Consider the following 25,396-nt stretch of genomic DNA (forward strand, 5'->3'; position numbering starts at 1 on the left):
CGTGCAGGACGTTTGGCATTTGCCAGAGAACACCAAGATTGGCAAATTCGCCACTGGCGCCCTGTGCTCACCACAGATGAAAGCAGGTTCACACTGAGCACATGTGACAGACGTGACAGAGTCTGGAGACACCGTGGAGAACGTTCTGCTGCCTGCAACATCCTCCAGCATGACCGGTTTGGCGGTGGGTCAGTCATGGTGTGGGGTGGCATTTCTTTGAGGGGGCCGCACAGCCCTCCATGTGCTCGCCAGAGGTAGCCTGACTGCCATTAGGTACCGAGATGAGATCCTCAGACCCCTTGTGAGACCATATGCTGGTGCGGTTGGCCCTGGGTTCCTCCTAATGCAAGACAATGCTAGACCTCATGTGGCTGGAGTATGTCAGCAGTTCCTGCAAGAGGAAGGCATTGATGCTATGGACTGGCCCGCCCGTTCCCCAGACCTGAATCCAATTGAGCACATCTGGGACATCATGTCTCGCTCCATCCACCAACGCCACGTTGCACCACAGACTGTCCAGGAGTTGGCAGATGCTTTAGTCCAGGTCTGGGAGGAGATCCCTCAGGAGACCATCCGCCACCTCATCAGGAGCACGCCCAGGCGTTGTAGGGAGGTCATACAGGCACGTGGAGGCCACACACACTACTGAGCCTCATTTTGACTTGTTTTAAGGACATGACATCAAAGTTGGATCAGCCTGTAGTGTGGTTTTCCACTTTAATTTTGAGTGTGACTCCAAATCCAGACCTCCATGGGTTGATACATTTGATTTCCATTGATAATTTGTGTGATTTTGCTGTCAGCACATTCAACTATGTAAAGAAAAAAGTATTTAATAAGAATATTTCATTCATTCAGATCTAGGATGTGTTATTTTAGTGTTCCCTTTATTTTTTTGAGCAGTGTATATTGAAGCAACACCTCAAGACATCAGTCAGGAAGTTAAAACTTGGTCGCAAATGGGTCTTCCAAATGGACAATGACCCCAAGCCAACTTCCAAAGTTGTGGCAAAATTGCTGAAGGACAAATAAGTCAAGGTATTGGAGTGGTCATCACAAAGCCCTGACCTCAATCCCATAGGAAATTTGTGGGCACAACTGAAAAAGTGTGTGCGAGCAAGGAGGCCTACAAACCTGACTCAGTTACACCGGCTCTGTCCGGAGGAATGGACCAAAGTTCACCCAACTTATTGTGGGAAGCTTGTGGAAGGCTACCTGAAACGTTTGACCCAAGTTAGATTTAAAGGCAATGCTACCAAATACTAATTGAGTGTATGTAAACTTCTGACCCACTGGGAATGTGATGAAATAAATAAAAGCTGAAATAAATCATTCTCTCTACTATTATTCTGACATTCCACATTCTTAAAATAAAGTGGTGATCCTAACTGACCTAAGACAAGGAATTTTTACTTGGATTAAATGTCAGGAATTGTGAAAAACTGAGTTTGAATGTATTTGGCTAAGGTGTATGTAAACTTCTGACTTCAACTGTACTTGCTCACTAGTAAATATATATATATTTTTAAAGTAAATTAGAAGAGGCCTGGCGAGAGCGGACATTCATAAAACCGGTTGTGGTTGGAGGACTGAAAGTCTTGAGTCAGAACATGATTAAAACTCTGGAGTGCTCCTGTTAAGATGAAACCTATGGTTGAGACCAGAGGCCTTTTTTACACTACTTGCTGTTTTAATAGGTAGCACCAAAGAAACCTGAGGTAACCATATTGACTCACAGAACATGCCCACACCGAGAGACAAAGAGGGAGTGATGGAGATCTTTAAACGGTCAACAGCCCCCCCCCCCCCCCTCCACATACATTACAGACATTGAGTAACACCAAAGCTAACCACCTGCTTTCAAAATGTGAAACAAAATCAAGCATACCACCAAAATCAGTATGGACAAAAATAACATTTGATGCCTTAAATTAATTATAACGCTTGAGAAATCACAACATAGCCAAAACAACAAAGGTGATTATAACAGCTACCCTTGGTTTAATGGGTTTGTCTCACCACAATGGAACAGACTTCGCTCCATTTGCTACTTGCTGTGACTGGTCTACGAAAACACTGTCACCAAGTGGCGGAAAGGAGAACTGCATTAAGTATAACCACAAAATACAGGAAAAATACATTGTACACATTGTACTATGTTTGGTCTCTTTTCCCTTACAAGATGTAGCACACAATACCAGTCATTGAATCCTACATAAAAAGGTACAAAAATACAGAATTATTGGCAGGTAAATCCAAATACATTTATTGGTCATTTCATTCCACTGTACAAAGCAAGCATGAGATCTTGCAGTTACTGACTTGACTGGTCCAGGAAACAGTTGGAGAATTTTCATTTCCTTTATACCAACACGACACCTGGAACAAAGGCGAAAATATGATTACGGTAAGTATACAGTCATCCAGAAATAAAAACAGTCTGACATAACATTGGGGTGTGCTAAAGACCCTGTTCAAATACTTACTGAACCATAGAGATAAAATGGAATACACTCAGCTTGATCCCTTCGGTCAAGGACACTTGGACCTTTGATATTTTCAGTGGTATTGTAAACAAAACACGCCCCCATAAAGAAAACACAAATAAATTTAAAAAACAGGTCCAGCCCCTGCAGTTACTCCACTTCTGTTGGTCTAACCCCAAGTTCTGGAAAACGGCTAAAGAAAATAAACCCTCCTCACAGCTTCCCATGTCCCTTAAAGTTGATGTGCTTCTTGTCAGTAACAACCACATGGCTGAGCTCAATTCACCACTTCATTAAGTCAGGATTCCTATGCCACAGCCATGCCTCCTTGTCCGTCCAATATTTCCTAATCTCCCACCCCTTCTAATGCAACTATACCCGATGCTTCTCCCTCTTTTCCCCCTGCCCCTCTACAAAGTTTCTCTCTGCAGGCAGTCACCTAGTCCGAGGTGCTAAAGGAGCTCCTGAAACTTGACACCAAAAAACTGCTATTTTTATTGACTTGGCCAAAGCTTTTGATAGGGTAGACCATTCCATTCTTGTGGGCTGGCTAAGGAGTATTGGTGTCTGAGGGGTCTTTGGCTTGGTTTGCTAACTACCTCTCTCAAAGAGTGCAGTGTATAAAGTCAGAACATCTGCTGTGCCAGCCACTGCCTGTCGCCAAGGGTGTACCCCAAGGCTCGATCCTAGGCCCCATGCTCTTAATTTACATCAACATAGCTCAGGCAATAAGACACGCTCATCCATTTATATGCAGATGATAGGCTTATACTCAGCTGGCCTCTCCCCAGATTTTGTGTTAAATGCTCTACAACAAAGCTTTTAGTGCCCAACAAGCTCTCTACCCTTAACCTTGTTCTGAACACCTCCAAAACAAAAGGTCATGTGGTTTGTTAAGAAAAATGCCCCTCTCCCCACAGGTGTGTTTACAAACCTCTGAGGGTTTACAGCTTGAGATAGTCATCTCATAAAAGTACTTGGGAGTACGGCTCAAACGTACACTGTCCTTCTCTCAGCACATCTCAAAGCTGCAGGCTAAGATTAAATCTAGATTTGGTTCTCCCTATCGTAATCGCTCCTCTTTCACCCCAGCTGCCAAACTAGATTCAGATGACCATACGTCATTTATAGATCGGCAGGTAAGGGTGCTCTCAAGCGGCTAGATGTTCTTTACCATTCAGCCATCAGATGTGCCACCAATGCTCCTTATAGGACACATCACTGCACTCTATACTCCTCTGTAAACTGGTCTTCTCTGTATACCCATTGCAAGACCCACTGGTTGATGCAAGACCCACTGGTTGATGCGTATTTATAAAACCCTCTTAGGGCTCACTCCCCGCCCATCTGTGATACCTACTGCAGCCCTCGTCCTCCACATACAACACCCGTTCAGCCAGTCACATTTTGTTAAGGTCCCCAAAGCACACATATCCATGGGTCGCTCTTTTCAGTTCGCTGAAAATTGATTGTCCGATCCCTCCTGATGACCCGGTTGGACATGACTCCAACAGGGTCACCAGGATGGATCAGCCAATGAAGTAGAAAGTCCAACCCAGTTGACTACATTAAAACGTTATAATCCTTCAATGGCGCTACCCATGCCAATAAAGCCTTTTGGCTACCAGAGGCCTCTATCATTCTCTATGGTTCCACCTAGTTGACTACTTCAGAATGGTGAAAGTACTCAATAGCGCTGCCCATACTGAAACAAGCTCTGAACTCACTTGCATGAGATCAGTGATCAAGTCATGGAAATCTCTCCTTCAAATAGAACGCATGATGGCAATTCTGTTAGCCAACGTCAAAGCTTGGTAACAAGATCTACTCTGCACCTAGTGGCTGAAATGTGTATAACATGTCACCACCCATTAAGTCACTATGTGTTGTCTGCTTTCATAAAAAATAGCTGGTAGGCGATTAGCTCGGCAAGTGTAAGCCTTTAAAATACACACTGACCGCTAAAATACACACTGATCGCAAGGAGGAGATGAGCGAGGATTGGATGCATTTTAAAGCTTTTCCAACAGCGTCTAGATCAGATGTGAAGCTCATATTCTCTACACTTCTACCACCTCACAGAGGTACATGGTTGCAATACGTACCACAGAGACCAGTCGCACGGCCTACTCCAGGGCTTTGACGATTGCCTCGTTGGCGTCTATGTTGATCTGAACCTCGGCCCTGGCAGCCTCGTCAGACGCAGACGCCATTTCAGACTGGGCCTTCTCCAAGTTGACCTTGGCAGCCTAAAGATCAGAGAGGTCAGATACACAACAACCATATCCCAATATCCATACTACGAAGTGCTGGACATCATGCATACTAAATATGCTAGCACAGTACCAGTCAATTTTTTTTACATTCAACTGAATAACCAATTAAGGCTAATAGTTTTTGGGATGCGTTTACACAGGCAGCCGAATTCTGAAATGTTTCACCATTGGTCTTTTGACCAATCAATTCAACTCTAATGCCAATAATTTGGCAAAAGAACTGGGCTGCATGAGTAAACACAGCCTTAGACAAGGGTCAGAGCTAGGCGGCGGGTCCCTGTAAGCATAGTTTGGGAAACACTGCTTCAGCGATGCTAAAGCTGCATAATCCAATCCTGTACGGATGAATCTTTGAGCAAAGAACATAGTACAAAAAAAGGACAGCCTGTTCTTTATGCTTCTGCCAGACAAACAAACTATTTTCAGTGGGTTTAATCCTAAATGAAATTGAGGTGGTATCAATAACTCATTGTTCTAGGTTAAATGTAGGGGAAATGATTATTCTAATTAATAATTAAATTACTGGATGCAATGTAGTAGTCTAGTTTACTGTAGGCAATTTGTACTATGAAACTGAACTAGGCCTATGGGCTTGTTCCAGATCTCCATCCCTGACCTAATCCATCAAGTTAGGTGTGATTACTACCATTCATTCAACATGCCTTGTCATTGGTGAACTGACTATCACATCATTAGTAGCCTATTGTAGACATTTGCCAATTTTACAAATATTCCAAAAACATGCTCCCTGTTTGCAACAAGGCACTATAGTAATATTGCATAAAAACATGAAAGAAATTCACTTTTTGTTCTTCCATGAACACCAAGCATTATTGGATTTGCCCCAAAAATACAACATTACTGGAGTACCACTCTATATTTTCGTGCACGGTGGTGACTACATCATGTTATGGGTATGCTTGTAATCGTTAAGGACTAGGGAATTTATCCAGGACAAAAAAATAAATGGAGCTAAGCACATGCAACATCCTAAAGGAAAACCTGGTTCGGTCTGATTTCCACAAGACACTGGGACATTAAATTCACCTTTCAGCAAGGCAATAACCAAAAACACAAGGACAAATCTTTACAGGAGTAGCTAACCAAGAAGACAGTGAATGTTCGAGTGGCTGAGTTACAGTTTGGACTTAAATCTATGGCAAGACCTGAAAATGGTTGTCTAGCAATGATCAACAACCAATTTGATAGTGTGTTGAGTACTAGGCAGTTAGCAAGTTGGGTACTAATGACCAGCAGCAGCATCAGAGCTTGGAGAAGCCTAATTACCGTGACTAAACAGTCAGTCACAGGGAATTTGACCGCTGTCACAACTTGTGACCGCCGGTGTGGCGGTAATATGGTCAGCGTAACATGTCCTCTCCTTGCAAGATAGACTAATTGAATAGGAAGTTTAAACAAACCTGGTACGTTTCTGCTTTACTAGATCAAAGTGTAGGAAAAATAAAATTGTGCCTTCGGAAAATCCATAGGCTGTCAAAAGTTGAAGTAAACATACCTTTGACAAGATAATATTCTAAATATTAATTTATAATTGTGTCAACGTTTTTATTTAGGTCCTTGAATTGCACAACAGGCAATAAGCGTGAACAAAAAATACATTAATAGAATCTAAGCCGTGGCGGTGTCTATTAAGACAATATGGAATTGTTTTAAGATCGCTAAATGATCCATGATATGACTATTGGAATTTTAGGACCCCTTAAAAAGTATCAGACTGTTTTTATTTGATGAAACATAGAATTTGGCCTTAGTGCCATTCGCCCATAGAAACCTTGAACAACAGCTTCATACATCGATAAAAAAAAAAAAAAATGGAAATAGGAAGTTTGTTCTGAAGTGTCTGTCCTATAGCTGAGAGATAAGGATCACTATTTGTATTTATTCTGACAAGCATTTAACCCCTTATTTTAGGCATTAAAATATCTCCATATATAAACTCAGCAAAAAAAGAAATGTCCTCTCACTGTCAACTGCGTTAATTTTCAGCAAACTTAACGTGTGCCCAATCTGTTCGGACACTACATACAGAAGTTGGCAGATCGGCTGTACCGACTACAAAACGAGTCCCATGATGCTTGTGGGGGTCATAGAGCACTATCGTGAGGCTCTCACTGACATCTTGTTCATGGGAGCCAAATCTTTCGGACTCTACAGACTTTTTTGTGAGAACACCGCTCTAGTTCTGTCACCTTTCACCGCAGACGGGCAACGTCGGCAGATGTGGTGGATTGAGACGCAGCCCATGCAAAAAATATTTTAAACTGACAAGATTGATGGGGATTCTTTAATTATGCTAATTCAATTCCCACGGGGAGCAGACAACGACTCTAGGGGGCTAATATATATATATATTTTTAAAGGTAGGCAAACATGATTTTTTTGTGAAGGACGGTATCAGCAGAACAGCTCTCTGCCATGTCTGTTTCCATCCATGCAGCAATGCGCATTGAACTATCGCAACACCACGTTTCCTTTCTCACCAACGCGCTCACACCTACTGTTGCGGAGATTAAGTGCTCACAAGAAAGTATTCTCTTAGTTTACTAAACGCCGTAGCTAACTACTTTCGTCGTAATGATGCCTTAGCGAAGGAGACAAGTACGAAATAAGTGGTTGTGCTCGACTAAGACCCAATTATGGAAAAAGTATTTAGCAAAAGGCTCGTTGTCCATTTTCCCTATCTATTTTCATCACAGTGGTATAAATGGACGAAGTGGAGCTCGAGGGAGCAAAACAGTATTAAGACGGGGGGGGCAGGAGGGTAGAGCTAGAGATTTTTTTTCCTCGCCCAAGTCTTCCGATTGGCTCAGTTCCAACTTCAGACAGTTGGGTCAAAAACCACAAGGTGACAATGAGAAGCCAATTTTAGGCTAGTTTTTCATTCCAGCGTACTTTAACCTGAAATTGTGTGCATGTTGGCAGGTCTGGAAGAGAGAGACTAGCATTACAAATTCACATTTCCTCTTTCCTGTGAAAGGCCCATTTGTTACAGTAGCGATTAAAGCATAGAAATGCCAAACATAGCTGGGAGTTAAAGGTCTCCCAGTGGGAACTTGGCACATCTGCTATAACTCAACAGTGACTGACCTTTCCTGCCTTATTAACAGCAGGGTTTCTCAGAGAAAGAAAAAAAAGTCATCCATTTCTTTGGAGTCAACTTGACAGTATGTGCCCTTCTTGGACAGGGTCAGCGAGAAAGAGGGCGGGGGGGAGCTCCTCTACGATGAACGTGTTTAGTCGGCTGATGGGGCTGTGAATAGTAAAGAGCAACATGGCCTTAGGGACATTTCACACAAATACATATTTTGACTGACATTTGAGCCAATGCTGTGCAGAATTCTGTTGAGTAAGGGATTTCGTCATTTCATGGAAGGTTTCCTTTTGCAAAACTATGGCTAAGGTCTGACTGAGCAGAGCTGCACACAGTTAACATCTTTATAAAAGGGGTTTCAATCAATGACTGACTGCATGGGCTGAATGATGCCAATCACAACTCTAGCCTAGCTTTTCAGAGAACAAAGCAATCCTAATGTAGAGGATGGGAAATGTTCATGCAATTGTTATTGCTCTGATGAAGAGCATCTTGTGAGTGCTCTGGTTCAATGATTTAAGGGCAATCTGCTCCCATTGGCACAGGAAACGTAAGGTATCCCTCCGCGGCCCTTCTTCCTGCCCAGCTCTAACACACTACACCAGGTGTGTAACCATTAGCCAAAAAGTTGAAAAAAAGAACACGACAAACTCAGGTAGGTCCATCAGTTGTTTGCTTCCATTAAATAATATGTTTCGCAACAGAATTGTATACGCCCCAGGGGTGTAATCATTTCGCCGATGCTGTTTCAAAATATTTTGTCTGTTGCAAAATGTTTAGCAACAGAAACCGTTTACTACAAAAGGAAAAAGCAAATGAGTTTCTATTTGATAAATTCAGGTAGGAACCTCCGTTTCATTTTGGTTCTTAAATGGTAAACGGTTCCCGTAACGAATACACCCCAGTCCAACTATACAACTATGATTAGTTGATTACTAGAATCAGGTGTGATGCAGTGGCCTGGAAGACAAGCCTGCCCACCCATTGCCATAGAGATAATAAATAGGTCTATGAGTGGGTGCTGGATACTTACAGCCACATCCAGCTGGTCCAGGGGGAAAGCCTCTTCAGCCAGCAGCTGCACCGAGGAGTCTGCATTCACTGTGATTGACCCACTGCTCACTGAAAAACAGACAGAATTTGAGTAAAGCAACCTATTCCATTCAGTCACCCACCCATCATACCGGACCGACTCTTCTCTGTATACATCAATGATGTCGCTCTTGCTACTGGTGATTCTCGGATCCACCTCCACGCAGACGACACCATTCTGTATACATCTGGCCCTTCTGTGGACACTGTTAACTAACCTCCAGATGAGCTTCAATGCCATACAACTCTCCTTCCATTGCCTCCAACTGCTCTTAAAATGCAAGTAAAACTAAATGCATGCTCTTCCACCGATCGCTGCTCGCACCTGCCCGCCCGTCCATCCATCATCACTACTCTGTACGGTTATGACTTAGAATATGTGGACAACTACAAATACCTAGGTGTCTGGTTAGACTGTAAACTCTCCTTCCATACTCACATTAAGCATCTCCAATCCAAAATTAAATCTAGAATCAGATTCCTATTTCGCAACAAAGCATCCTTCACTCACGCTGCCAAAACATACCCTCGTAAAACTGACCATCCTACCAATCCTTGACTTCGGCGATGTCATTTACAAAATAGCCTCCAACACTCTACTCAACACTCTACTCAATAAATTGGATGCAGTCTATCACAGTGCCATCCGTTTTGTCACCAAAGCCCCATATACTACCCACCACTGCGACCTGTACGCTCTCGTTGGCTGGCCCTCGCTTCATACTCGTCACCAGGTCATCTACAAGTCTCTGCTAGGTAAAGCCCCGCGTTCTCAGCTCACTGGTCACCATAGCAGCACCCGGTCGCAGTTGTAAATGAGAACTTGTTCTCAATTAGCCTACCTGGTTAAATAAAGGTGAAATAAATAAAATATTCCACCCAGCACCATGTAGACAACTTACTCGATTGAAATTAAATAAATGCATTGCCTTCATGCACAGATTGCAACAGTCTCTTAAAGTTCAGTGCTGTCACTAACATGCAGAATTTTCTTTTAGCCGATTTGAATCCAGGGAAGTAGACTACAATTTGAAAGTGTTACGCTAAGTCAGATTTCTCCAGGTCTAGGATGCAGTCATCCCCACAATTCAAGACAGGTCTGACCCCTGCTGGAAGTTCCATGTTAAAAGAGGTCCAATGAAGCAGTTCTCAATATCAAATCATTTCTGGGTAACAATTAAAGCCCTTTGTGATGAATTAAAAACAAATTGTAAAAAATAGCAAAGAACAATCAAGCAATAATGTTGCTAAGACTGGGTTTGAGTGGAAAAAAATGAAAAGGAACGGTTATTAGTAGATGGGTTTGAACTGTTATTTGCTTATTAAATAATTTACCGCATGGTGATATCACCAGAAATGCCAAAACTCCATCCCACCAAAACAGGCTGAAATTTCAGGCAGTTTATTTTTATTTGTACAAACAGCAAAAAGGGGCATTATACATTTTCTGAATTGCACAGTATTACTCCAACCTCGCCGTGAATGGAGAGAGGTGTATCTCTATATAAATAAAACTGGAAAAATACAAGTTTGACTGCACTGGGACTTTAAAGTAAGGACGGGCAATATGTAGTCTTAAGGTATACTGGTATGGATCCACATAACGATAGATATTCATACTACCGTCTATTTCTACTCCCTAACCTCGTTTCACATACACCCTTTAAAAATGATTAGTGCAGACACTTTTGCAAATGTGCCATTTTGTTGTAGTGGATTTCAAAGCAGGGGAAGTAGCGTGACACTTTCAAATGTAGGCTAAGTTATATTTCTCCAGGTCAAGGATGCAGTCATCGTCTTCCCTACAATTCGAGACAGGACTGACCCCTGCCGTATTGTCCACATTAAAATGGCCAGTTATTGATATGGAACTGACCATTGCGATCACCTAGAAACACAGAAGGCATGCGCAAGCACTGTCCCCATTTGGTACGTAAGTAGCTTAGAAATCTTTGCTTTTATTAATCAGATACTTAAGTTGATACCACAAGGTCATTAAAAATGTAATCAAAGCTTCCAAAATTATGTATCGGCCTACCACACACACACACACACTGGTATTTGTACACATATGGGTGTCAGAGGAAAAATCTAGCCGTAGTGAATCAAATACATTTTAGGTGAGACCACTAGTCCCTCTTGCCATAAACGTCAGAGGTCAGACAGACTCACCCACCATTTTATAAAGGGTTAAAAACAGTGGAATTCCCACCATGTTGCTACACCTATCGAGCTCTAACCCTTTTAGTTAGAGCTCATTCAAGGGGCTAGAGGTTAGGGACAGAGCCTATGGGTCGTGTTGTGGACTGGGCGATCCTGAAAAGCATCCTGGTCTCACAGCATAGACTTGTGTGTGATAAGAGATTTTACACACTATAAAACATACGCACACAAACATCAACAACATCACCCCTGCCCAGACCCACATGCTGCCAGCACCTGCAAGACTACTCCATATGACCTCGAACTGCTCCACTGCCTTGGTTACCCACAACCTTTTCAATATTCAAATAATAATGCATTTGATTCTTCCACAGTCGCAACAATGGAGGATCACTTGATTTCCAGTGAAGCAAAAGTTTCAAAATGATTGATGAGAAAAGTACAGTCCAACCCATTTCCTATCTCATGAAACATACAGAGCTTACATTTTTGTTAACTTTAATTTAGTTAATTATGTTCCAACACTCCATCTTCAGTTGGATAGGCTTTCTGCAAGGTTTTTTATATATCTGACCCATCATTTTAGTATTATTTTCTGACTCCCTCCACATTGCTCTGATGTCCAAAAGATTTCAGCTCAAACTTGTGATAAAAGTTGCATGTACCGTTGAAGTCAGAAGTTTACATACACTTAGGTTGGAGTCAATAAAACTTGTTTTTCAACCACTACACAAATGTATTGTTAACAAACTATAGTTTTGGCAAGTTGGTTAGGACATCTACTTTGTGCATGACACATACATTTTCCAACAATTGTTTACAGATGGGTCAGAAGTTTACGTTCACTAAGTTGACTGTGCCTTTAAACAGCTTGGAAAATTCCAGAAAATTATGTCATGGCTTTAGAAGCTTCTGATAGAATAATTGACATAATTTGAGTCAATTGGCAGTGTACCTGTGGATGTATTTCAAGGCCTACCTTCAAACTCAGTGCCTCTTTGCTTGACATCATGGGAAAATCAAAAGAAACTAGCCAAGACCTCGGGGAAAAAATTGTAGACCTCCACAAGTCTGCTTCATCCTTGGGAGAAATTTCCAAAACACCTGAAGGTACCACGTTCATCTGTACAAATAATAGTACACAAGTATCAACACCATGGGACCATGCAGCCGTCATACCGCTCAGGAAGGAGACAAGTTCTGTCTCCTAGAGATGAACGTATTTTGGTGATAAAAGTGCAAATCAATCACAGAACAACAGAGGACCTTGTGAAGATGCTGGAGGAAACACGTACAAAAGTATCTATATCCACAGTAAAACAAGTCCTATATCGACAACCTGAAAGGCCGCTCAGCAAGGAATAAGCCACTGCGCAGAAACCGGCATAAAAAAAGCCAGACTACGGTTTGCAACTGCACATGGGGACAGAGATTGTACTTTTTGGAGAAATGTCCTCTGGTCTGATGAAACAAAAATAGAACTGTTTGGCCATAATGACCACTATGTTTGGAGGAAAAAGGGGGAGGCTTGCGAAGAACACCATCGCAACCTTGAAGCACGGGGGGGGGCAGCATCGTGTTGTGGGGGTGCTTTGCTGCAGGAGGGACTGGTGCACTTCAAAATAGATGGCATCATGAGCATGGAAAATTATGTGGATATATTGAAGCAACATCAAGACATCAGTCAGGAAGTTAAAGCTTGGTCACAAATGGGTCTTCCAAATGGACTATGACCCCAAGCATACTTCCAAATGTGGCAAAATGGCTTAAGAACAAATAAGTCAAGGTATTGGAGTGGCCATCACAAAGCCCTGACCTCAATCCCATAGAAAATGTGGGCATAACTGAAAAAGCGTGTGCGAGCAAGGAAGCCTACAAACCTGACTCAGTTACACCAGCTCTGTCAGGAGGAATGGGCCAAAATCCACCCAACTTATTGTGGGGAGCTTGTGGAAGGCTACCCGAAACATTTGACCCAAGTTCAATTTAACGGCAATGCTACCAAATATTAATTGATGGATGTAAACTTCTGACCCACTGGGAATGTGACGAAAGAAATAAAACATACGACTTCAGCTGTATTTGTAAATGTCTACATTGGTCAGTCCAAAATTCCTTTTTAATTCTGTCATTGAAATGTTATTTCATATTAAGTCATTTACAGTTTCTATGCCTTCAGGTTTTCCATGTGGGCGAATTTCAGAAATACTATGGATCATTATGCCATTTGATTCTGAATTTTAGGACGCCTTTAGATATCATGTGCTGTAGGTTGTTGGTACCCATCCAGGCGCTAGTGTGTCGCACTCCTCGCTGAATGACAAATGGATGAACAGGTGATAATTGTGCACGTTACTTCACAATTAAATTTAAAATTGGCCGTTGATTAGAGGTTGATTTAAACTTAGAAAGATAAATTGTGTAATGAGTGAATTATGCCTATTAAAATCAGCAACAAATACATTTGACAGCGCGCCTTGCGGGTTGATACCGTTCTCTTTTACGTTTAACTTTGTAAAAATAAGCAGTTACAGGATTGTTTTATTTACTGTAACCATAAATAAAATCAAATGTATCCTAATAGAAATTAAAACATAATGTTGCAATAGGCCTTTAAAATAATGCAAGACATATCCTTGACTCTATCCATGTCATGACTTCCTCCGAAGTCGGTCCCTCTCCTTGTTCGGGCGACGTTCGGCGGTCAACGTCACCGGTCTTCAAGCCATCGCCGATCCACCTTTCATTTTCCATTTGTTTTGTCTTCCCAACACACCTGGTTTCAATCCCATCAATTACATGTTGTGTATTTAACCCTCTGTTCACCACATGTCCTTGTCCGGTATTGTTTTTTTGTAAGTGCTTGTGCACGTTATGTCTGGGGTTTTGTCCCATTATGATTATTGTGTTTTGTTCACGGTGATTTTTATCATTAAACTGCGCCGTTGGAACACAGTCTTTGCTCTCCTGCGCCTGACTTCTCTGCCGCCAGTACGCACGCCTTACAGAATACCGGACCAAACTTATGGAGTCAGCAGGAGCAGGTACCCCAGGTATAGGGGTGGAGGAGCACGTAGCAATGATCCACCATCTTGGCACCGCCATTGACCGCGTAGTCCAGAAAATGGACCGCTGGGAGAGACAGGGAGTTCTCCCAGCGCCTCCACCAGCACAACCGTTATCTCCACTACGCACCCCTCCTTCTCCTGGTCCCAGTGGGATTGGTCTCTCCCTTCCCCAGGAATATGATGGGATGGCTGCGAACTGCCAGGGGTTCCTATTACAACTGGACCTATACCTGGCAACTGTCCACCCGGCTCCTTCGGGACGTGAGAGGGTGTCCGCCCTCGTCTCGTGCCTCCCCGGGAAAGCCCTGGAGTGGGCCAACGCCGTGTGGAGAGAGGGAGATGTAGTGTTGGACCAGTTTGAGGAGTTCACCCGCCGTTTCCGGGAAGTCTTCGACCACCCGCCCGAAGGTAGAGCGGCAGGTGAGCGCCTCTACCATCTGAGGCAGGGGACGAGGAGCGCCCAGGAGTTTCAGACCCTGGCTTCCGGAGCGGGATGGAACAACAGGGCCCTGATCGACCAGTATCGTTGCAGTCTGCGCGAGGACGTCCGTCGGGAGTTGGCCTGCAGAGACACCACCTTCAAGTTCGACCAGCTGGTGGACCTGTCCATCCGGCTGGATAACCTGCTGGCTATCCACGGACGTTCAAATCAGGGTCTGTTGGTTCCATCCCCTCACACCCCCTCTCCAATACCTGTGGAGCTGGGAGGGGCGGTGTGCAGGGAGACTGGAGGGGGTTCCAGCTCGTGCACCATCTGTGGCCGCAGAGGTCACACTGCCGGTCAGTGCCGGGTTGGTTCCTCTGGGTATCGAGGCAGCAGGCAGGGCGCTCTGGCACCACCCCAGGTGAGCCGGTACCATTCTCACCCAGAGCCCTCTGTTGCACATGTGTGTGTGTGTCACTTTCCCTGAGTTTTCCCCGCATTCCCAGCATAAGGCGCTCGTCGATTCAGGCGCGGATGGAATTTTATAGATAAATCGTTCGCCCAGAGTTAAAGGATCCCCATTATTTCCGTGGCTGTACCCTTCCCCGTTCACGCCTTAGAGAGTCGACCATTAGGGTCAGGGTTGATCAGGGAGGCCACCGCTCCTCTGGGCATGGTGACACAGGGGGGGTCACAAGGCGAGAATTAGTCTCTTCCTTATTGACTCTTCTGCGTTTCCCGTGGTGCTAGGCCTACCCTGGTTAGTTTGTCATGACCCCACTGTTTCTTGGCCACAGAGGGCTCTCACGGGGTAGTCATGAGAGTGCCCGGGGAGGTGTTTAGGGGTTTCCGTTGGTGCTACTACGGTGGAAAATCCAGACCAGGTCTCCACCGTGCGCATATCCCCTGAATATGCCGATTTGGCTCTCGCCTTTCTAAAAAGAAGGCAATTCAATTACCACCCCATCGACGGGACGATTGCGCGATAGATCTCCTGGTAGATGCTGCACTTCCCAGGAGTCACGCCTGTAACAGGCAGAGACGGAAGCTATGGAAACATGTCTCAATCCTTGCGTCAGGGGTACATTCGGTCATCCACTTCACCCGCCTCCTCGAGTTTCTTTTTTGTGAAGGAGGGAGGTCCGCGCCCGTGTATTGACTATTGGGGTCTGAACCAGATGACTGTGAGGTATAGTTACCCGCTACCGCTCATAGCCACAGCGATCGAGTCAATGCACGGGGCGCGCTTCTTCACCAAACTAGATCTCAGGAGCGCTTACAACCTGGTGCGTATCCGGGAGGGAGACGAGTGGAAGACAGCTTTCAGTACCACCACAGGGCACTGAGTACCTCGTCATGCCGTACGGGTTGATGAATAAGCCATCAGTCTTCCAGGCCTTTGTAGACGAGATTTTCAGGGACCTGCACGGGCAGGGTGTAGTGGTGTATATTGATAACATTCTGATATACTCCGCTACACGCGCTGAGCATGTGTCCCTGGTGCGCAGAGTGCTTGGTCGCCTGTTGGAGCATGACCTGTACATCAAGGCTGAGAAGCACCTGTTCTTTCAGTAGTCTGTCTCCTTCCTAGGGTACCGCATTTCCACCTCAGGGGTGGAGATGGCGTGACCGCATTTCAGCCGTGCGTAATTGGCCGACTCCCACCACGGTAAAGGAGGTGCAGAGGTTCTTAGGGTTTGCCAACTACTACCGGAGGTTTATCCGGGGTTTTGGTCAGGTAGTGGCTCCCATTACCTCACTGCTGAAGGGGGGCCCGGTGCGTTTGCAGTGGTCGGCTGAGGCGGACAGGGCTTTTGGTCACCTAAGGGTTGTTAACCTCGGCTCCCATGCTGGCCCATCCAGATCCCTCTTTGGCGTTCATAGTGGAGGTGTACGCGTCCGAGGCTGGTATAGGAGCTGTGCTCTCTCAGCGCTCGGGTACGCCACAGAAAGCTCCGCCCCTGTGCCTTCTCGAAGAAGCTCAGCGGAGAAAAACTATGATGTGGGGGACCGGGAGCTGTTAGCTGCGTCAAGGCTTTTAAGGCGTGGAGACATTGGCTTGAGAGGGCTAAACACCCTTTCCTCATCTGGACTGACCACCGCAATCTGGGGTACATCCGGGCAGGTAGGAGATTGAACCCTCGCCAGGCAAGGTGGGCCATGTTTTTTACCCTTTCCTACAGACCAGGCTCCCAGAACGTGAAGGCAGACGCATTGTCCCGGCTGTATGACACAGAGGAGCAGCCCATGGATCCCACTCCCATACTTCCCGCCTCCTGCCTGGTGGCGCCGGTAGTGTGGGAGCTGGACGCGGACATTGAGCAGGCGTTACATGCAGAGCCCGCTCCCGTCTGTACGTCCCGTCTGATGTTTGTGACCGGTTGATCTATTGGGCCCACACGTCATCCTGGGATCGGTTTGACAGTGCACTGTTTGAGCGGGAGGTACTGGTGGCCTACCTTGGCTAAGGACGTGAGGGTTTGTGTTTCCTCCTGCTCGGTGTGCGCCCAGTGTAAGTCTCCTAGACACCTGCCCAGAGGGAAGCTACACCCCTTACCCGTTCCACAACGGTCTTGGTCGCACCTGTCGGTGGATTTTCTAACCGATCTTCCACCCTCACAGAGTAACACCGCGATCCTAGTTGTTGTGGATCGGTTCTCGAAGTCCTGTCGTCTCCTCCCTCTGCCCGGTCTCCCTACAGACTGCGGAGGCCTTGTTTACCCACGTCTTTCAGCACTACGGGGTGCCTGAGGATATAGTGTCTGATCGAGGTCCCCAGTTCACGTCTAGGGTCTGGAAAGCGTTCATGGAGCGCCTGGGTCCTCGATTAGCCTTACTTCAGGGTTTCAACCCGAGAGTAATGGGCAGGTGGAGAGAGTAAACCAGGATGTGGGCAGGTTTCTGCGGTCTTATTGCCAGAACCGGCCGGGGGAGTGGGCGGCGCTCATGCCCTGGGCCGAGATGGCACAGAACTCGCTTCGCCACTCCTCCACTAACCTCTCTCCCTTCCAGTGCGTACTGGGGTACCAGCCAGTTCTGGCGCCATGGCATCAGAGTCAGACCGAGGTTCCTGCGGTGGACGAATGGTTCAGGCGCGCAGAGGAGACATGGGAGGCTGTCCGTGTTCACCTTCAGCGGGCCGTGCTGCGCCAAAAGGAGAAAGCAGATCGCCACCGCAGAGAGGCCCCGGTGTTTGCACCCTCCGCCTGCCCTGCCGGAAGCTGGGACCGCGGTTTGTGGGGCATTTAAAGTCCTGAGGAGAGTGAACGAGGTTTGTTATAGGTTACAGCTTCCACCCGATGACCGTATTAACCCCTCGTTCCATGCGTCTCCCCTCAGGCCGGTGGTGGCTGGCCCGCTCCAGGAGCCTGAGGTGCGGGAGGTTCTCTGGACATCAAGGGGGCCCCGGCGTACTCCGTTCGCTCCATACTGGATTCAGGGCGAGGGGCCTTCAGTATCTCATGGAGTGGGAGGGGTACGGTCTGGAGGAAAGGTGCTGGGTTCCGGTCGAGGACGTGTTGGACCCATTAATGCTGCAGGAGTTCCACCGTCTTTGTCCGGTTCGCCCTGCGCCTCGCCCTCCGGGTCGTCCCCGGTGCCGACGCACTGCTGGAGCCGCGCGTTGGGGGGGGGGGGGGTACTGTCACAACTTCCTCCGAAATCGGTCCCTCTCCTTGTTCGGAACGATCTTCTAGCCATCGTCGATCCACCTTTTATTTTCCATTTGTTTTTGTCTTGTCTTCCCAACACACGTGGTTTCAATCCCATCAATTACATCATATATTTATATAGCCCTTCTTACATCAGCTGATATCTCAAAGTTCTGTACAGAAACCCAGCCTAAAACCACAAACAGCAAGCAATGCAGGTGTAGAAGCACATGTGTATTTAACCCTCTGTTCCCCACATGTCCTTGTCTGGTATTGTTTTTTTGTAAGTGCTTGTGCATGTTATGTCTGGGGTTTTGTCCCATTATGATTATTGTGTTTTGTTCACAGTGACTTTTATCATTAAACTGCGCCGTTGGAACAGTCTTTGCTCTCCTGCGCCTGACTTCTCTACCGCCAGTACGCACGCCTTACAATCCAACTTGAGCGGGAATCAAAATATGCCAGTTAGCCTGCACATCGAAACTAATTTCACACAATAAGAGAGCCTATAGACAAGTCTAAATTGACAATCTGATGAGTGACAATATTAGGCTTAACAGCTGTCAAATTGTACATAAAGAGATGGGCGCACCTTTAAATTTAAAGATGAAGGAAAGGATCATCCCGATCAAATCCTCCTTCAGAGTCACATGGAGGTAAAACATTGATTTCTATATAGTATTAGAAAGCAAAATCTGGTGTTTATGACACTTACCTTTGTCATAATTCAAGACGTGCAGCTCTATTTCCAAATGTCACTTTTTGCAAGTATATGCGCGCTGTCCATGCATTCAGCACAAGAGCTCACACAGCAGCGTTGCTCTGGCTACTAAGCAAAAATATGCCATTTATGTAATTCATCCCTTACAATTGTTCATGCACTGGTGCTTTTGTTTAGGAATACAGAAAATAAATTTAACTTGGGCACCTGTCTGGTTATATTAATACATTTTTTGTTTCTACCATGTCAAAAGAAGCTGTTTAACTTAACTAATCAAATCTACAAATAAAGTTGATCAAATGGATTACACTAATGTTTTTATTGTAAAGGAAACTAAAATAAATTCTAGGCCTTGTTTTTCTAGGACAGTAGAATTATACAAAACATATCCTTGACTAACAAATAACTTTTTTTCCCCAAACACATATTCCCACTAATAAACTCAGCAACAAAAAAAAAAGACACCCTCTCACTGTCAACTGCGTTTATTTTCAAACTTAACGTGTAAATATTTGTATGAACATAAGATTCAACAACTGAGACAAACTGAACAAGTTCCACAGATATGTGACTAACAGAAGTGGAATAATGTGTCCCTGAGCAAAGGGGAGGCAAAATCAAGAGTCAGTAAGTATCTGGTGTGGCCACCAGCTGCATTAAGTACTACTGCAGTGCATCTCCTCCTCATGGACTGCACCAGATTTGCCAGTTCTTGCTGTGAGATGTTACCACACTCTTCCACCAAGGCACCTGCAAATTCCCAGACATTTCTGTGGGGGGGGGGGGGGGGGGGGGGAAATGGCCCGAGCCCTCACACTCCGATCCAACAGGTCCCAAATGTGCTCAATGGGATTGAGATCCAGGCTCTTCGCTGGCCATGGCAGAACACTGACATTCCTGTCTTGCAGGAAATCATCCATACTGCTCATTCTGTGCGTGGTGGCATTGTCATGCTGCAGGGTCATGTCAGGATAAGCCTGCATGACGGGTACCACATTAGGGAGGAGGATGTCTTCCCTGTAACACACAGCATTGAGATTGCCTGCAATGACAAGCTCAGTCTGATGATGCTGTGAGACACCACCCCAGGCCATGACGGACCCTCCACCTCCAAATCGATCCCGCTCCAGAGTGCAGGCCTCGGTGTAACACTCATTCCTTCGACGATACAAGCGAATCCGACCATCACCCCTGGTGAGACAAAACCGCGAGTCGTCAGTGAAGAGCACTTTTTTCCATTCCTGTCTGGTCCAGCGACGGTGGGTTTGTGCCCATAGGCGACGTTGTTGCCGGTGATGTCTGGTGAGTACCTGCCTTACAACAGGCCCTCAGTCCAGCCTCTCTCAGCCTATTGCGGACAGTCTGAGCACTGATGGAGGGATTGTGTGTTTCTGGTTTAACTCGGGCAGTTGTTGCCATCCTGTACCTGTCCCGCAGGTGTGATGTTCGGATGTACCGATCCTGTGCAGGTGTTACACGTGGTCTGCCACTGCGAGGACAATCAGCTGTTTGTCCTGTCTCCCTGTAGCGCCGTCTAACAGTACGGACATTGCAATTTATTGCCCTGGCCACATCTGCAGTCCTCATGCCTCCTTGCAGCATGCCTAAGGCATGTTCACGCAGATGAGCAGGGACCCTGCTTTTGGAGCGTTTCAGAGTCAGTAGAAAGGCCTCTTTAGTGCCCTACGTTTTCATAACTGTGACCTTAATTGACTACCGTCCGTAAGCTGTTAGTGTCTTAACAACCGTTCCACAGGTGCATGTTCATTAATTGTTTATGGTGCATTGAACAAGCATGGGGAAAAGTGTTTAAACCCTTTACAATGAAGATCTGTTAAGTTTTGGACTTTTACGAATTATCTTTGGAAGACATGGTCCTGAAAAAGGGACGTTTGTTTTTTTGCAGTTTATTTATTCATGCTATTAATCCTTTATTTATTAAGCATTGGCGCTTATGCTTGCTGCACCTTTCAGGATAATATGCATCTGATGCATATGCTTAAGTAGACGCCAGGCAATGTTCTCTAGCGGGTACTTATAGCCTGAAAGGCCAGGCAGTTCTAGTGTTGAAGGATTGCTGTAGATCCTGAGGTTGTCTTTTTCCTATAGTTTATTTTTTTATCATCTCAGGATAAAGTTATTTTCAAAATATATATAAAAAAAGGGGGCATTGAGTTTAATATCAGTCAGTTATATCGTTGGCAAATAAGCTTAGTTTATATTAATCTTTACCAATACCTGTTACGTTTGGGTCCTGTCTAATTCTTTCTGCAAGCGGTTCAATTGCCAGTGCAAATAGGACGAGGGAGAGAGGGCATTCCTGTCTCGTGCCCATTTCTAAAGCAGTTTAAAATCAGAGTGTATTTTTATGACATGTATCATTTGAGCTGAAAAGTTGAAGATTAGAATAGGAAAGGCTATTCAAGACTGTCGAAAGCCTTTTCGGCAACAACCATTATTGATAAAACTACATTCATTTTGTTAGTCTATTATATTGAAACATGTTCTTGTATGGTAAGACTTGCCATTCTGTTTATGAGTTTCATTCTTTTGGTTGCCACTTATGGGTCTGAAAGCTGCAGAGGACTCCAGATTTTCCTGGTTTTAATATAACGGTTTGATACATGGAACTCAGAAGCACTGACTTGAGTGACGCCATTTGAGTAAATAGGGGCGCTTCTTCTGTCCCAGAATGTCAACTCAAATTCTACGGGAAAGCAGTCCATACTTTCGCGTGGAACTTTTTAACAGCGCCTAATATTTATTTTTGGGTGATATCTATTTTTTAGTGATTCTTGGTCTACTGATATAAATCTGAAGAAACTATAGAAGCTTTTAAAATTGTTAAGTTCAGAAATTGTATTTTCTTTACCTTATAAAAACGTACCAAGACGTGTTTCAAAAAAATATACAGTCTTCAAAGAACCATGATATAGGGTCATTCTCCTGTATCATGCAGAATTATACCAACAGAAAATGCTGTTGAAAATGCACTTAGCGACAGAATAAGGAGAACGAACAGAGCTACATTTCTTAAATGCGTAAACGTAAAAATAAAGACCTTTTACCATTACAAATGTAGACAGAGGAAAGCAGACAGATTACATAATTTGGGATCTTTTTTATGCATACTTTAGGGGAATGATAATCTCACACTCAGTTAAAGTTAAATCTGAGTAAAAATAAAAAATAAACACTAAATGTTAGAAAAATCCCATAAAGTATTTACAAGAAAGAAAATAACATTTCTGAACATGAATATGATATTTTAATTTTAACAACTACAGGTTAAAGAAAAAGAAAAACACTGCAAATAAACCTGGTAAACACCTCAGACATCCCAGATTTCATTGTCATTCAGATTTCATTCATTCAGATGTCAACTCTGGAGTTCAGATAGCAATAGAAATCATGCTATATTAGAGCAAACCCCAAAAAATAACTCTTATTTTGGCAGGTGACCTAAATCAGTCATCTTGTTTGACATAGCAATAAAGGAAAATATAATGATTGTTTATAGATAAATCCTTCTTGCCCACTTTCACAAGCCAAACATGTCCCTCTCCAGCTCCCAGTTCTTTCCTCCTTAGCAGACAGGTCCTGGACAAATCAAATAGTCTGGCCCTGGATTTTGACCAACTTCCCCCTTGACTTTGGTCTGATAGTTCCATAGTTTGATGATACCCATGAGTGGGTATTTAGCATTCTTCTGTTTCACTCCGATCCAATGGTATCCTTCCAGATCCTCTGGTGATATACCCACGACAAGTTCCTCTGATATCAGTTTGACCAAGTTGCTGGAAGGTCTCCTTTTTCATAACCTTCTGGTTAGGACAATGCTCTCATGTTACATCGGATTGTGTTTTCTTGCTGGTCCAATTCTTCTAAAGTTCACAACCTTGTACCCAAAAGGCTAATTTTGTTAATTCATGCGCACGCATTGTTTGTGCGTATGACACAATATCCTCTGTCTTTGAGCGAATCAGCTAATTTCCCCCCCAACAATTGTAGCAGTTTTGGTGTGCATTGAGAGTATTAAAGCTATGTTTTCCTGGACAGATTTAACTGTTCATAACTTTTGTTTGCGTCTCCAAGTTGCCATTTCCTTCGAAGGCGGCAATGGTCTGTTGGATTCATGTCGCGGCGCTGTTTAACAAACAGATTGCTCACTCTCCCAGTTTCTTGGGGACTTGATTAATCAAGAGGCTTGCTTTAAAACTTTGTAATCTGGTTTCTACATATAACCACAGTTGACAGTACAAAACAGAGCTACTCACACCCCATGCGGCCAACCGGTACACTGATGCGCCTCCTCTTTGCCCTTTACGTTTGATGCATAAAATCATATGAGGTTATCAGACCACTGAGCCATCAAGCAAAATCTCACCAAAGAACTTTGTTGCGGAGCCATCATCGTTGAACACGGTGACCACTCCGGGCCGGAGAACCTGCAGCGTGGGGACGTGGGCAGGGAGGATACCGAAAGCGCCAGTCAGCGTGGGTACGTCAACCTGTTTCACACTGGCCTCCTTGAAGTACACCTGGGAGAAGGAGAAACACATACATTACAGTACATTGACTATTATTGATTTTCTTAGAATTGAAGTTGAATATTATCTGTGGAAATATACAGTATCTGCATGCAGTACTAGATAATTGTTCTAATGGATAAAGTCCATGCATATTTAATGAGATGTTACTATATTTTAGTTGTCAATGAGGTTCTGGTAAGGTACATTTCAGTTATGTTATCATACCTTAGATAATGCCATTATTGTCTGACAGGTTGAAAAGCAAACAGAATTCTCTTCAATTCATATTTAATGTTGACTTGAGTTATGTAACTAGGTAAGACTGTTTCCAACTAGCTAGTAAATTACTGTCAGATACACTTCAGTGACATCTAGCTAGCTATAACGCTAACTTGTACCTAGCTAACTGACTGAATAGCTAACGTTAGTTAGTTATGTGGGTGACTAAGAAGGTGGAGTCAGCACACTCCTAAAGATTTAGCCAATCTAATTATTAAATCAGAAATGGTTGCTAACAATTGAAGAGTTCTGTAATCCATTTCTAGTCCCAAGGTGAAATAATAAGAAAGTGCAAGGGCCTGTGACCCATTGTGGTAACGTTAACTAGCTTTGACAAACAGGTTATTTATTGCAATCTAACGTTAGCTAGCAAGTGGCAACACAGGGACACATTGTTACACAGAACAATTTAGGCATGCCAAACTGATTTGTCGAGGCTTGGTTGGAAGAATATACACGAACGAGCGTCAATTTACAACTAACTGTTACATACACAGATAAAAAGTAGGTACGCTAACGTTACCAAGTTAAACTAGCTAGACATTGAGCGGTGTGCACGCCACAGGCATTTGTCGCTAACTACATAAGTATGGTTGGATAATGTGTCTTTATTATTAAGAGAGTGACGTTATATCAATGGAGATAGCTAGCTAGGAACCTACCGTAGGCCAATAACATAAGCCTTGTCAACCACGGACTATTTTACCTGAGTTGGCGAGGCAAATGTGAAGGACATCTGGGCAGAACCTGAAGGCGCGTCGGCGTAGCATCTTGTTTGCCTCAATACAGGGAGAGAGCGACGGAGAAACCTGGCTGCCATCATTTTGTTAGAATGAATATAATTCAAGTACAAACGAATTCCCAAGCCCTTGCGCGAAGTCAGTCAAACAGTGTGCGTCTGATAGGACAAGGACATTGATTGAACCGACCCACAATGCCGTATGAGTGTTCAAAGGATGACGGGAAATGTAGTTATTTTCTAGAGGCAACACATTCAATCCAAGGATTCGTATACATCAGTGTTCAATCTGAAAAGGTGTCTTGTTCGGTGTGATCTTTAACACGGAATATTTCATATTTTGGTTATCTGCCGTTGTAAATAGACAGATTTATTGAAAAAGTGAAGGCATATGTGGTAGTGTGTAACATTTCACAGCCAGGGGGTGGCGCCGTTAGAATGTCAAACAGGCTCCACTGATGAGACGATTGATAAAATCATCACTGACCCACCAAGGTGAACAAAATCAAAGTTAAAGTGTGATTCTGTTTTACCAAAAGCTGCAAAATAATACAGAGCCTGATACTACAGTATCCACTATGGTTGCTCAGATAATAATGTTCAATATAAAGTATAGCCCATATAATAAAATATTAGAGCTCTATATATAATATTATAAATAATAAGTAATATTAGGTATTACATAAGGAAATTCAGAACGGAAACGTATCAACCATTATTCTAGCCCTATTAGAATTCTTCATTCCGAATTTAATGTGAATTTACATATTTTCATTCTGTTCCACCAGAAGCGTGTTCATAAGGTCTCCCCACCCCCCCAAACAGCCTACCTTTGAAGGGATGGATGCTGATGA

At 44.3% G+C, this 25,396-nt stretch overlaps 1 protein-coding gene across 1 annotated transcript; it reads right to left on the minus strand.

The window, feature by feature from the left end:
- Positions 1-1,981: 1,981 nt before the first annotated feature.
- On the minus strand, positions 1,982-24,736 carry LOC120053799 (ATP synthase subunit delta, mitochondrial-like). The gene is made up of 5 exons (XM_039001055.1): positions 24,510-24,736; positions 23,380-23,533; positions 8,908-8,996; positions 4,592-4,735; positions 1,982-2,379 (listed from the first exon to the last, which is right to left on the minus strand). Exons 1-4 carry the CDS (start codon positions 24,624-24,626, stop codon positions 4,613-4,615), a joined length of 483 nt encoding a protein of 160 aa, XP_038856983.1. The 5' UTR covers positions 24,627-24,736; the 3' UTR covers positions 1,982-2,379; positions 4,592-4,612.
- Positions 24,737-25,396: the final 660 nt, after the last annotated feature.

The sequence above is a fragment of the Salvelinus namaycush genome, chromosome 9 (assembly GCF_016432855.1).
Source record: "Salvelinus namaycush isolate Seneca chromosome 9, SaNama_1.0, whole genome shotgun sequence".
Taxonomy (NCBI): Eukaryota; Metazoa; Chordata; class Actinopteri; order Salmoniformes; family Salmonidae; genus Salvelinus; species Salvelinus namaycush.

What these genes read in the sequence shown, in the direction of transcription:
- LOC120053799 (XM_039001055.1), bottom strand. Translation starts at nt 24,626, where the DNA reads ATGATGGCAGCCAGGTTTCTCCGTCGCTCTCTCCCTGTATTGAGGCAA. An exon ending in CTCCGCAACAAAGTTCTTTG is followed by an intron (nt 8,997 to 23,379) that starts GTGAGATTTTGC and finishes TCTGTTTTTCAG; the next exon opens with TGAGCAGTGGGTCAATCACA. An exon ending in TGGACCAGCTGGATGTGGCT is followed by an intron (nt 4,736 to 8,907) that starts GTAAGTATCCAG and finishes TCTGATCTTTAG; the next exon opens with GCTGCCAAGGTCAACTTGGA.